The sequence below is a fragment of the Falco peregrinus genome, chromosome 6 (assembly GCF_023634155.1).
Source record: "Falco peregrinus isolate bFalPer1 chromosome 6, bFalPer1.pri, whole genome shotgun sequence".
NCBI lineage: Eukaryota > Metazoa > Chordata > Aves > Falconiformes > Falconidae > Falco > Falco peregrinus.
This window is the reverse complement of record NC_073726.1, coordinates 42,442,821-42,455,572: the sequence shown is the minus strand read 5'-3', so window position 1 is coordinate 42,455,572 and position 12,752 is coordinate 42,442,821. Positions and strand designations below refer to the sequence as shown.

Below are 12,752 nucleotides of genomic sequence, written 5' to 3'. Positions count from 1 at the left end.
CACTCTCTGCCTTGGAAAAGCAAATTCCCATCTCTTGCACTGGTGAGGTTTTCAATAATCCAACAGTTGAAGAACCCATTAAAAAAATCCACCTGGTTTTAGAAAAGAAAAATTCTATCTGGGAAAAATATAGACCATCTTAAACCCATCATAAAACAGCAATACTCTGATATTAGGGCATGCAAGTGTGACACTTGCTGTATCTACTGAAATCAGTCAAGGTAAAAGGAAAGTCGCTAGAGCACAAGAGTTGTGAACACTGAAGGAGGGCAGGATGTCAAAAAGAGTATGAACTACTGGATTGAGGTGCATGACACTCACCCAGATGAGGAAGATCTAGTATGGCTGAGCTTTAAGAAAGTGGTTGTTAGAAATTCTGGTAAGAACGGCTCAAGACTTGTAAAGATTCAGGAGAAAAAAACCTCCAGATGGTAAATAAACTGTGTGCCTCAAGAGTTTAGAGATGAAAGACAAAAGGGTGATAGGGTATTCTTGCAGAAGCAAGTATAGATACTATTACTAGATACTATTACGATGCTAAAAACTGATAGGTTGTTTATTTTAGGAAAGGAGAGGGCTGGACATGACAGAGATTCAGCAGAGGAAAAGAGGGATGAGAGTTGACGTGAAGAAGATCTGGAAATTGGGTAGAATGAAATTGTATGAGCAGGTGAAAAGGGTAAAGGGCTACAGCAAAACAGAGGTGAGAAACTCCTGTGCTTATGGTAATGGAGAAGGACAAAGAGAAGGTAAGAGGAGAAGACAGAGAAGCTAGTCCAAGGAAAAATACATTCCTGAAGGAAACATGACAAAAGTTTCACCTGTCACCAATGGTAAGAGTAAGCAGAACTTTTCAGGTGACAAGACATGCAACTGTTCTTTGGAAAAGGTATTCTCTGCAGAATAAAGTATAACACATCACATGATTGAAGTGCTTAGGTCTAAGAAAAACACACTGTATAAGATTCTACGCAGACTTATAATTTGATTTCCTAATGAAATTAGGGAAGTAAATAATGTATGTCAGGGGACATACTTTTACTTCAAATACTTAACACGAGAAAAGCTTTCTGAGACATGAAATGGAAAATGATGTATGACTCAGTAACCTTTTTTAAGCATTTGATATGAGTTATAATGGTCTGTAATCTTTCTCAGCATCGTTTAAAAATACTATTATTAGTAAGTTGTTGTTGCATTCTTTTCTTCTTTCCTTTGGACTTCATATTCAGTGTGTAACGTTTGAAAATAAAATACAGAAATGTGTGCATAAAGAACTGAGATTTTTCTTTATGTAGAAATAGTGAAAAAATACTAAGACTGCAGGATCTTACCTTGTAATACTGCAATGAGGCATTATAATTCAACATTTGATGAATATTAAATTAATAAACTGCTTGGTAGCTGATCAGTCTTTCTGATTACCTTAATAGTAAAAATGACCACTGTAGCAACTATATTGCCCTTAAATGTATTAAATATTATCTGTTGGTACAAAGCCCTTTTGAAATCAAGTCTGGGTTGTTAGGTGTTGTTCTTGCTGGGAGTCGAGCACTGAAAGAATATTTCTACACCTTTCCACCATCGTTCACCCACTCCTATTTAGATTATTAATCCTGCAAGTAGATGGCCTTTGAAAAAGCAAGAACTGTTAAACCCAAGTATAAACTACAAAAAGTAGGGTGGGGAAGAATGTTGTTTTGCAGTAAGACTTTTGAGGGTGGGACAGTAATATCAATCTTGTTTTGCTAAACTTGTAGTATTACAGTTGTGAAATGGCAGGAACATTACCATGAGAAACAATCATAGCTCAAATACTCTAGGGAATTAGGGAATGTTTAGTTTCTGTGGTGCGATGACAGTATTTGATGTATATATCTGACTAGGAAATGAATAGTAATTACATCGTAAGTATGGCTGTAAGTTCTGTTCTCTTTCGTTATATGTTTTTTTGTTTCTTGGGGGTTTTTTGTGTGGGTTTTTTTAAATTTTTTTTTTTTTTTTTTGCTACCACCACTTACAGGCTTAATCAGTTTGTGCCCTTGTTGTGGTATAATCTAGAAAAAGTCTACATTGTAAGAAAGAATAATATTATTCTTCACCTTTGTGGATCAAGGACTTGAGCGTAAAGTGTAAATGATTTGTCTGTAATGTCACTGGAGGTCTCTGATATAATTTGAAACTCAGTCTAAGTCTCCTGGCATTTGCCTGGTGCATATCACACCGTTGGATGGGGTCATCCCAGCCGAGCAGTTCAGTAGGATTGGAATCTTAAGACTTTTTCAGTTTCCTATGTTAACATGTAATGACTGGCAGACAAGAACATGTGTCAGCCTTGTACTACATAACAAAATGGAGGAGCAATGAGATTGCACAGTATTGTTATCTCAGTCTTATGGAGGGGAGGGTTGATTATTTACTTATTACTAATAATGTATTTTTGTGTACTTTTGGGCTTAAGAGTAGTCTTTGACTTGAGGGATTTTTCCTCTGATACATGGTGTTTCTGTCTAGTCCAGGCAATTTCATCCTCAACTGGTCCTGCAGCTACCTTCTCAGAAAAGCAAATAATCTCTTTTTCTCATGAGGCCAAATGACCCAAATCCCCAATTCCATTCCGTGTCTGTGTTTTTCACAAGCTAGACAAACACATGATATTTGACCTGATGCTGTCTGTAGTCAGTGGAAAGAGACAGGCAACCGTTAATGACTCTTGTTACTGATCAAGAAATAGCTGGCATCAAATAATGGATAACACATAGCCTGAGCTACTTATGAAACTTCAAAATTTATAAATAGGCACATTTCTCAAAGCATTGCTCAAATGCCACTAGAAAGTGGCTCTTGCCTTGAGGTCTAGACTAATTCCATGACATCTTCCCTGCTGTGGAATTGGTAAATAATCAACTCTCCTCTCAATAAGACTGAAATAACAATACTGTGTGGAGTGTAGGCTGTAACAGTTTCTAGAAAATGTGATGGTTAAGGCAGTTGCCCTTCCAATCCATCGCTCCTTCCCATTTTTGCACAGATGTGCAGCACTACTGTTCATTGAGCTTCAAAGTCAGCAGGCTGAAATGAAAGAAAACAAAAAGGTAATTTTCTTTTTTTCTAGATGGGTCAGTTGTCCACTCTTGTTCACTTGCGCATGGCTGCAGAGCTTGCTGTGCCACCACGAGAGCAGAGAGAGTAGAGATATTAATGGCTGAAACTGGGAACCACAGAAAGCTGCTTACTCAGCATGTAGAATCACATGTAGTTTATGTAAAGCCACAGCCACATTTTGAGTGGGTACCACAGATGTGATGTGGACTCCTTCAGACCTCATCAGTGATTCTGACTGTAAGAGCCCAAACCACTTTTTCATGTTTGTGGGAAACAACCTTGTAATTTTGTAGCAATAATGTCTGTTCATGCTGAATTACAGAAGAGTAGTTTGGGTGCATGATACTAGATCTGCTTTCCTCATACACAGTGGAATAATTAGATATAAGAAGAAACACAGTTTTAGTACTCTATTTTGGTTTTGTTATCATGTAAACATGTATTTCGTGACTGACTAAAACATGCTTTCTCATAATATTCATACTACAGGTCAGTTGCTCCGTCTGAAAATGTTTCGAGAGGACCACGGGTCTTGGATGACGATGTTCTTCAGTACCATCCTCTTCCTCTTCATTTTTTCTCACATTTATAATCTGTTCCTCATTATGGCAGGGAATATGAGGTACGTTACAGAGTTTCTTTCTGTCTCTTTTGCTCTAGAATATATTCTACCAGAAACACTTTTTTTTTTTTTTTTTTTCATATTATGCTGCTTTACAGTGAACAAGAGATTACCAAAATGTAAACATACTAGTATTCACTATCTTTTTTTACTCCTCTGCTTTCTGAATTTTGGTAGACTAGTAATTTAATTGGTTAATTAGCCAAGAGGATTAAAGTATCAGGTATAAAAAGTGGGGTCCTAGACTAATAATACCAACTATTACATCAGAGTAATAATGAACATGATATCTTTTCTATTATTATTTAAAACTGTAGCTCAAAAAAATCGGGTTTAAGTTAGGGCTGAGTGGTTTAGAAGTATAAGCATTACTGTTGTGCATACTGAGGAAATTCTGAGAAAGTTAAAAGATTGAAACATCCAAACTTGAGGAAGCTCGCACTCAAATATTAAGTGTGTAGTATAGTGCTACTTTGGTTATGTACAATAATATTTGCTGATTCAGTTTGTTAAAAATATGCTTAAAAATCTATTTTTTTCCCCCGTAAGTTGCTTTGGCAGGGAAAAATTATGGTTGGCTAAGGGATGAATCTTTTTACGATGTCTGGATTTATTTTAAATGGAACTATTTATATTAATTTTCTGGCCTAAGAAGACTTGCTTTCTCCTATTATCTCAAAATTAGCACCACATTCACTTTTTTTATTTTCCTGAGGAAACCGACATTATTAGTCATCTAATATATACAAAATTAATTAATTTGGTAAAAATCACAGTCATGCTGTTTATGAAAGGCAAGATAGCATCTGAAGAATTTCTAGCAAGGAATAAGAAACCCAGTGTATATATGAATTGAAGAACAGTGCAAAAAGTTGAGTGACTTGTTCTTAGCAAATGTCAGAGCCATGCTGACAGAGTCCAGCTCTGGCGTGGTGTGTTGCAAATCTCAAGCCTGCTAGCAAAAAACCGCAGTGTATGAAGTCCTGTTAATGATGTCACATAAACCAAAAGGTGAGTAGGAAGCAGACTGGGTGTCACTGAATGAACATCAGTGTAGAGCAGCTGGGCTGATCGTGAGATTGTGACACAAAGACTAAATGTATTGATTTGAGCAAGGCAGGTAAAGCAGCAGAATCACCGAGTGTTTTAGGAAACAATCACAGTAATGACGTAAATATGAATAAGTGCCCAATAACAGGCAGAATAATTATCCCTGAAATGAGGAGGGTAGGAGCATTGCAGGTTTCTGGCTTCCCTGTTTACATAGTCGTACTATTATTATTATATTAGGATTTATGTATGATATTTCTAATGCTCCATAAACTATAACTAGCTGCCAGACAAAGCATTTAACGGTTTTGAAGCTTTGACTTACGCCTGGAAATCAGAATTCATTTGTCCTTGTCAACATTCCTGCTCCTTGTATCTGTTACAAGCTTCCATTAGCTGCACTGAAGAGACTGCACAGCAATCAGCATCCACGTTCATGGAAATAGGCACAACCCTAGTGCTAAAATACCTGGCATCAGTCCATCTGCCTGCTGGCTTCCTGAGGGGCGAAGCCTATCCTCTCCTGGAGCTTATGCTCCAGCCCTAGATTTGTTATAATTGTTTTGGGAAGCTGACCATGCTGTGCTCAAGGAATCACACTGCTTTTTTGAAAGTGGACTGAAGGCTTCTTACAGCTGTTTTGAGTGTCCATTCCAGCAAAAAGGCAGCAAGCGGATACAGAGCAAACAATTCTGGTCTCAAACTGTACAGCATAAACCATCAGTTAAACAGAGCCCTTGGCTCAGTCCTCTCAAAATTGAGGTAGAACAATGTGCAGTACTTTTGGAAAGAGGGTTTCTACAACAAACATCAAAGCCACCTACTTCATGTTGCCATAATAAAGTGTTTCAAGGAGTGGATTATTTTCTTCCTGAGTAAATGTAATCCATATGAAAGCTATTTGCTTCATGGTTTGTACTTCTGTGGAAAAGAATACTTCCGTCTACACCTTTTGCTACAGTGCTGTACTGAAATGACTGACACTGGAGAGACTGGCTTCCAGGATAAAGGTCAGAGTCTGCCTGCATGGAGGTTACAGTCTTTGTAGAGACAAGCTGACCTTCGTGCTTGTGGACTCCTATGAAACACAAGCACACAGAACACGCATCTTTCCAATACAAGGGCTATGAAAGCCTTACAATTACTGTCTACAAGACTGAGTGAAAAACATTTCTTTTTTTGCTTGTGTTTGCTCCTTGCCCTGTCTGTGATTCAGCCTGCCCTGTGTGCTGGCAGGGGAGTGATTCTGACAAGTTTCTTTATGTCAGATGTTTGGTGTCATCAATGAAAATCCCTTTGTGACTCACAAGCAGGAAAACTGCGTCTTGCATGTGCATGCCAGCATGGATGATCACAGCAGAAGCAATATCCTGTTCAGGACTCAGGAAACCTGTGCCAGGAGTGCTTTAAAGGTCTCTCATGTTGACATCTCTAAAAAAAAAAAAAAAAAAAAAGAATAAGTATATTTTATAGTTGTCAAGATTTAGGTTATTTTAAAATATATTTTTAAAGACACTTCACCTGTGTCCTAGTGTGGCAGACCTAAAATTGTGAATGTGTCCCTTAGAAAAGGGTAGTGGTAGGGACTGTAGTTTTCTGGGAAGGGCAAAAGCTGAACAAATTGCTGGTGTTTGAATATATATTATATAGCTGTTTGCTGGGTGAATGTGTGACTATTTGAATTGAAAATTTTGTGACAGGTTGAAATGCATTTTTTTAAATTTTAAGTCCCTGTTCTTTTTTTCAGTGACATTTCCTCTTAGGGATTTCACAGCTTATGGCACTGACCCACCATACATTAGGTCATTGCTCTTGTAGTCAGAGCTGAACATTTGGTGAGGAAAAGCTGTCAGAGAATGATCTGTGGCTATTATTTCTTACTGCTTCATCCCTGAAAACAGCAAGCAGAAGCCAAGCTGGGCACAGGCCAAGTTTGTGTAACTGTCTGAAGACCCAGCAGGGCTGAGGCACAGGCTTCAGGAATGAGGTGTTTGGTCCTTCTCTGCAAGAAGGATGTGGAATAGATAGGCTGAATGTGGAAATGATCCAGAGGTAGGAAAGGTTCAGCCATTTTTCAGACTTAGGTTTAGAGGACACCTGGGGAGCGTAGCAGGACGAGTCAGTCAGAAGAGAGCAGTAGCTGTTAGAAAGCGGTCCTGGCCGAGGCTGCTGTGAGAATAACACAGGAAAACCTGTTCCTGTGAAAGTCAGAGTAACCTTAAGTAGTGCTTTATGCTCAAATAAGGAGAGAAGATTTGGAATAGTTTTAATACTTGGGGAACAGTAAAACCAGTTGTAGAGGGTCAGAAAACATATGTGATGCCAGAGGCTGAACTGTGCAGTGGGAACAAGACTGTTGAATTTCCTCTGCAGTTTGGTTTTTAAATGTTTGAAGTAGTGAGGAGAGCACTGCCGATTGCATCTTCTCAGTGGGTAAGTGTCTGTTAGCCAGTGATATGGTACATCGAGGAACTGATCTGACATGATGTGATGTACCATGGTCTGCTGTTCATGCTACGAGTCTTGTGGTGGTTTTGTGCTCACCAGCAGAAGCACAATGTCTATCACTTTGTGGTCCATCATGCTTGTGCACAGTGGCCCGTCATGCTTGTGCGCTATGTTGTCTGCATGAGCCCAGGCATCCTCGGAAAGAGGCTGGCTGCCATCTAAAGCGGCTCTCTGTGTCAAATCTGTCACTGTCACTTTGCCTGCTCTGCACTATTTTTTGCCCTCACATGGCTGAAAAAAATTCCTCCTTCCTTTATCCATCTTACAACAGCTGTGGGAGCCTGTTTGGAGGTCTTAATTCATACTCTGCTATTTCCATCAACACAGGCCTGCATACAGTGAATAGAAGGGGTTTTTTTCTGTGGTTATAGAGAATAAGAAGATAGCAGCAGCTCTTTTGTGGTACTCTGCCTCTACTTTGCCAGGCTCCCTCAGAAATGTCTGTCAGCTCCTGTCACTTTATGGTAACATTTTCTTCGACCAGTGCTTGATGAGGGGGGACCTGAAGCATACCTGCTTGGAAGCCGAACCAGAGCATTGTCAGTGGCCACCAAGCGAGGCTGAGGGACATGACCAGGAGAGGTGGTGATGAACGGCGGCTGCACCTAGTCACACAGTTAGGGCCACGAATGCACCTTGGGGTCCAAGCCCCTGCAGGGTGGCCGTCTGTCCGTGTGTCCGTCCCGGGATGCTCCTGCACAGCCGCTCGGGCAATGTTGTGCGCTACGGGCTGTGCCATGGAAAACGCCTTACTGGTGTTCATTCCTGGTGTGCGGTGGTGAGGCCCAGGTGGTGGCAGCAAAGGGCGCTTTTTAGTGCAGTAGAAGAAACCCAGTGGAAGTATGCAGGGATGCTTCCAGCAAACTTTTTCTCTGGATCTTTCTGTGCCAAAAGAAAATTAACAGCCCTTAATTCATCGCGTCTTTCTTTGAAGGAATTCTAGGTCTGGAAGTGTCCAGGGACTGTCCAATGTTTTTGTCATTTATATTTTGCTTCTGTATGCATAATGTGCAAAGGTAAACAAAGCCAGTACGTACATATATTGAAGTTTTTCCAATTGATTGCTTTTAAATGGAGAATATATTGCCTAAAGGAAATCCATTCTCTCCTTCGGGAGCCTGTGTCAGCGGATAATGCTTTGATATTTAAAATTACAACAGGGTGATGTATTTTTCACATGACATCCAAAAATCAGAGTTGTGACTGCTTGTCTCACAATGTCAGCTGTCTTGTCTTTGGTGAAGTGATTTTCAGTGGACCAAAGGATGTTCAGGTGCATAATTATTTGACACTGAAAAGTGTCATTGAAATTGTACACTCAAACCATTTTCTATTTTGATGCTAATTGTCACATTACTATAGCAATAATAGAAGTTGTCAGGATTGCCGTCTTCGAATGCTGAATGTGTCAGGAGAGAGTTTGTTGTGAATTTATTACCTGTGCTGCCAAAGGGTTTCGGTTATTCATATAAAACCCTAGGAGAGAGTACATCTTTTTGGTGTACTTTTGTCTTCTCTTATTGCTCATTTCCTTCACAGAAGAAGTGTGAAATTACAACACAATTTACAGTAACAGCAGAAGTTCCTTAGGAATAAAAAAATAGTCCTTAAAATAATTTTAATTAAACTTCATTTTGAAGAGGACTCTGTTTAATTGATTTACTGAATTGGGCACTGATTACAATCTGCAGTTGACAAATGCATACAAAGAGGGTTTGCATTTTGTTTAACAAGCTGAAACAAGGGAACAGCTGTATACATTTTTAATTTCTATTCATTGCATTACCCAAGTTAGTTACTGGGTTTTTTTTGCTTTTTTCCCCAATTACAGCTACATACAGATGATTTTGTCCCTGGAAGTGTGTATTTACTGAAAGATTTGTACCACATCTTATTCAGCATTCTGTGTTTTAGTTTATTTGATTACTTTTTAATGAGTCTGGGATTATTCATCATTAGTATAATTTTTAGAGCAAGTTTTAGGGGCAAACAGGAACGTGTTTTCCTAACCACTGTTACTGTTCTACAGAACTACAAGGTCCACAGTGGATCTCTATTAGCCCTCCAGACTATCTTCATAGCTGTGTTTACCCAGCCATGTATTTCATGAGCTTTGTGTTGGTGTATCCTTTTTATAGATCTGTTTTACTTATGTATTTATGCCATAGTCATGCCATAAGGAAAATCCTAAATTGTTGGGGTATTTTTTTGTTTGTTTGTTTCAAGCTCTCAGCTAGAAAAAAGGACTTATTTTTTGTCAGTTGGCAAAGATAATTATGTTATATTGTGAGCTTGAGAAAGTGCAAACTTTTGTGAACTGCTGGAAGGAAAGGTTCCAAATCCTTAAGTCCTCTATGCCATTCTTAGAGACCTAATCCTTTACGGCCATCGTAGGAGTTGTTCCCAAACAGCATGTGGAAAACAGGGACTCCCTTAGAATACATAGAATAATAGAATGGTTTGGGTTGGAAAGGACCTTAAAGGTCGCCTAGTTCCAACCCCCTGCCATGGGCAAGGACACCTTCCACTAGACCAGGTTGCTCAAAGCCCCATCCAGCCTGGCCTTGAACACTTCCAGGGATGGGACATCCACAGCTTCTCTGGGCAACCTGTTCCAGTGCCTCACCACTCTCACAGTAAAGAATTTCTTCCCTATATCTAATCTAAATCTACCCTCTTTTAGTTTAAAGCCATTCCCCCTGTCCTATCGCTACATGCCCTTGTGAAAAGTCCCTCTCCAGCTTTCCTGTAGGTACTGGAAGGCTGCTGTAAGGTCTCCTTGGAGCCTTCTCACTCTCTCAGCCTGTCTTCAGAGGGGAGGTGCTCCAGCCCTCTGATCATCTTCATGGCCATCCTTTGGACTCATTCCAACAGGTCCATATCCTTATGTTGGTTCTAAACATATTTCTAAACATGTAGGTCCTAAACAGCTTAGACTGTGACAGACTTATGCTATGTAACTGTACATAGAGACAGAAAGTTTAATACAGTTTTAAGAATTATGGATGTAAAATATTGCTCCAAGAATGCAGAAGGCTTTAGTCTTTAACTGGTCTTCACGTGAGGCTTTTTTTTTTTTTTTTGGCAGGTTGTCATTCCAGCTAGGATCCTAAGGCACAGGTGTCTAGTGAGATCACATCAGCAAAATAAACCATGTTCCCAAGTCACTGTGATTGAAGAGTCTTTTGAGCCAACGCTAGTACTTGAAAACTAAAGTTTACTTAAAAATTTCCAAGTTAGTTCAAGGAGTTTCAACCTTTACAGCTAAATGTACTCAGTCATAACACCTGGTGAAAAAGTACCTCAGTTCCATGTGCTAAATCTGCCATATTGCTTCTGTCTTCTGTAAAGCAAACTTCAGCAAGCCTCTCCTCCTAAGCCAGGAAATGGCAAATCAAAGGAAATTATTAGTTTGGGTGTAATTAGAAGATGATGATTCTGAAGTCCCAACCCCCTTAAAGACTAAGAATTTCATTACCAAAACCACACTCCGTGTCCAGACAGAGGAGAAAGTAAGTCTTGCACATCACAGAACAACCAGCATAGAATCGTCATAGATCCCAGGGTGGATGGATGTAGACAGGATACCAAAGAGCTCCTGTATCCATAAAGACATCCCAGGAGTACATTGTGGTCAGCAGGATCAAAGTCTGCCAAAAAACCTGTGGCACAGTTGGAGCTCTGTTATTATGAACTATCCATAATACAGGTTGATCAGTTTGAGAGTAATGTTAATCACTTTGATAGAAAGACTTAAATTAATAGGATTTTGTGGAGAAAGCCAGATTGCAAGGAAAAAAATAAAGTTACCCAAGCCAAACCACTTTCCTGTAAACTCTTTTGAGTAGCTTAGTAGCAAAGGCCAAACCATAGAGATTCAAGTGACACAAATCAGTTCTGGCAGGAGCTCTTTGTCAAGACATAGGCAGAGGACCCAGCTTGGGAGTTGGGTACGTGTCATATGTACCACCTGAATTGGTCTCAGGTACCTGCGTTTAGGTAAGAACTATAGTTGTAGCAATGTTGTAAAATCCCCTTCCTCTAAGAGCTTTTTTTCCTATTGCTAAAATTAATCACTGGTTTTAGGAAGGTTGTCACTGATCAGAGATGCCAGATGGAAGAACTGTGAATGCTGAACACAGCCAGATCTGTTAGCTCAGAACAGCAAATGCTGGAGGCTGCGATGGGAAAAGCATGTGAGACAAAGGCATGACCAGCACCAAAGGGGTTGCATTCAAGCCCTGGGTTGGACAGAGTACATAAGTAGCTGTCCTGTGGCATTGCCATGGTGACACTGATGTGACTTTGGGAATGTCTTAGGGCTGCACAGACTGATTCCCCTTTCCTCCTTTCAAATAAGTATCCTTTCTAGTGCTAGGGATAACTGACTAGATAAATTGATCGTGACACAATATAGTTAAACATTATGCAAAGGTTAATTTATGAAGCTGCTACATATTTTGTATTTGCTTTTTATTATTTTTTCAATTCCACTATTTAAAATATTCAAAATGTCAATTAATATGTTTGTATTAATATGAAACTGTATACATAAGAGTTCACAAAGGAACTTGTTCATTTTTTGATGGTACAGTAAAGTTGGCCATTTTTGAACTGTTCCTGTTCACATCACAAATACAATAACATGGCAGATTTTTCCTCTGCCCATACTGTGGGTGCTCAGTGACATCTTTTTTCTTTTCTGAAGGCACAGGTAATGGCTACAACATCACTTTTTTATTTCATACCACTCTGGATTGAATGGACATGCAGATGCTGAGAGCATTTTCCCTTAGTCACACTATGACACTGTCAGTGTGGCTTTGTCCATTAGGATTATATGAAAATACTCTGCTCCATCAGCCCTCTTGCCACTTCAGGAGCCATAGCATTGCTACTGCCTATGCGTCTTGTTTTCTTTGCCCATAACACACATGAGTTGAGTCTCCTGAAGAGTTAAAAATGCTTTTCTCTAACGAGACTGTTGAGTTCCAATGAGAAAAATAACCTAGGCTGAAGTTAGTGGGTTACTCTGTGTTTGCAGCTCATGATGTGAGGCCATATGTGTACGGCTGATCACGATGTAGGAGGCTGGAAGTCCAAAGGCGCCTCCTGAGGCCTCTTAGGCTGTAGGTCTGTCAGGATGATCTGGGTAGAGTGCAGTATCTGCTTGTATAGGAAATCAGGTCCTCAGGTCATCTCTTCTCACCATGAACTAGGAAATCTGTAAAGCTGTAATCTGGACTACTCAGAGGTTTTTCTTTTGCTGGGGTGAAGCTAGGAGTGGGGCTTACCTTCTGCAAGGCGGTCTGAGGGGAACTGCTACTGGTCTCCTTTAGATGAGGAGCTGGTCCATTACTGTCTGTCTTTCTCCCCTTTGCTTTTAGCTCACGGGAGGACATTCAGATAAACACAAAGATTTAATAAACAGAAATTTAATAATAAGCATTTCCATAAAAAGCAGCTT

The 12,752-nt window shown here is 39.8% G+C and overlaps 1 protein-coding gene across 2 annotated transcripts in view; it reads left to right on the top strand.

The window, feature by feature from the left end:
- The window catches only part of TMEM117 (transmembrane protein 117), a 235,217-nt gene that overhangs the window by 45,943 nt on the left and 176,522 nt on the right, over positions 1–12,752 (top strand). For both annotated transcript variants that reach the window (XM_005242091.4, XM_055808321.1), the window contains exon 3: positions 3,595–3,727. In XM_005242091.4, coding sequence (XP_005242148.1) covers positions 3,595–3,727 — 133 coding nt within the window. The remainder of the gene's footprint in view (positions 1–3,594; positions 3,728–12,752) is intronic.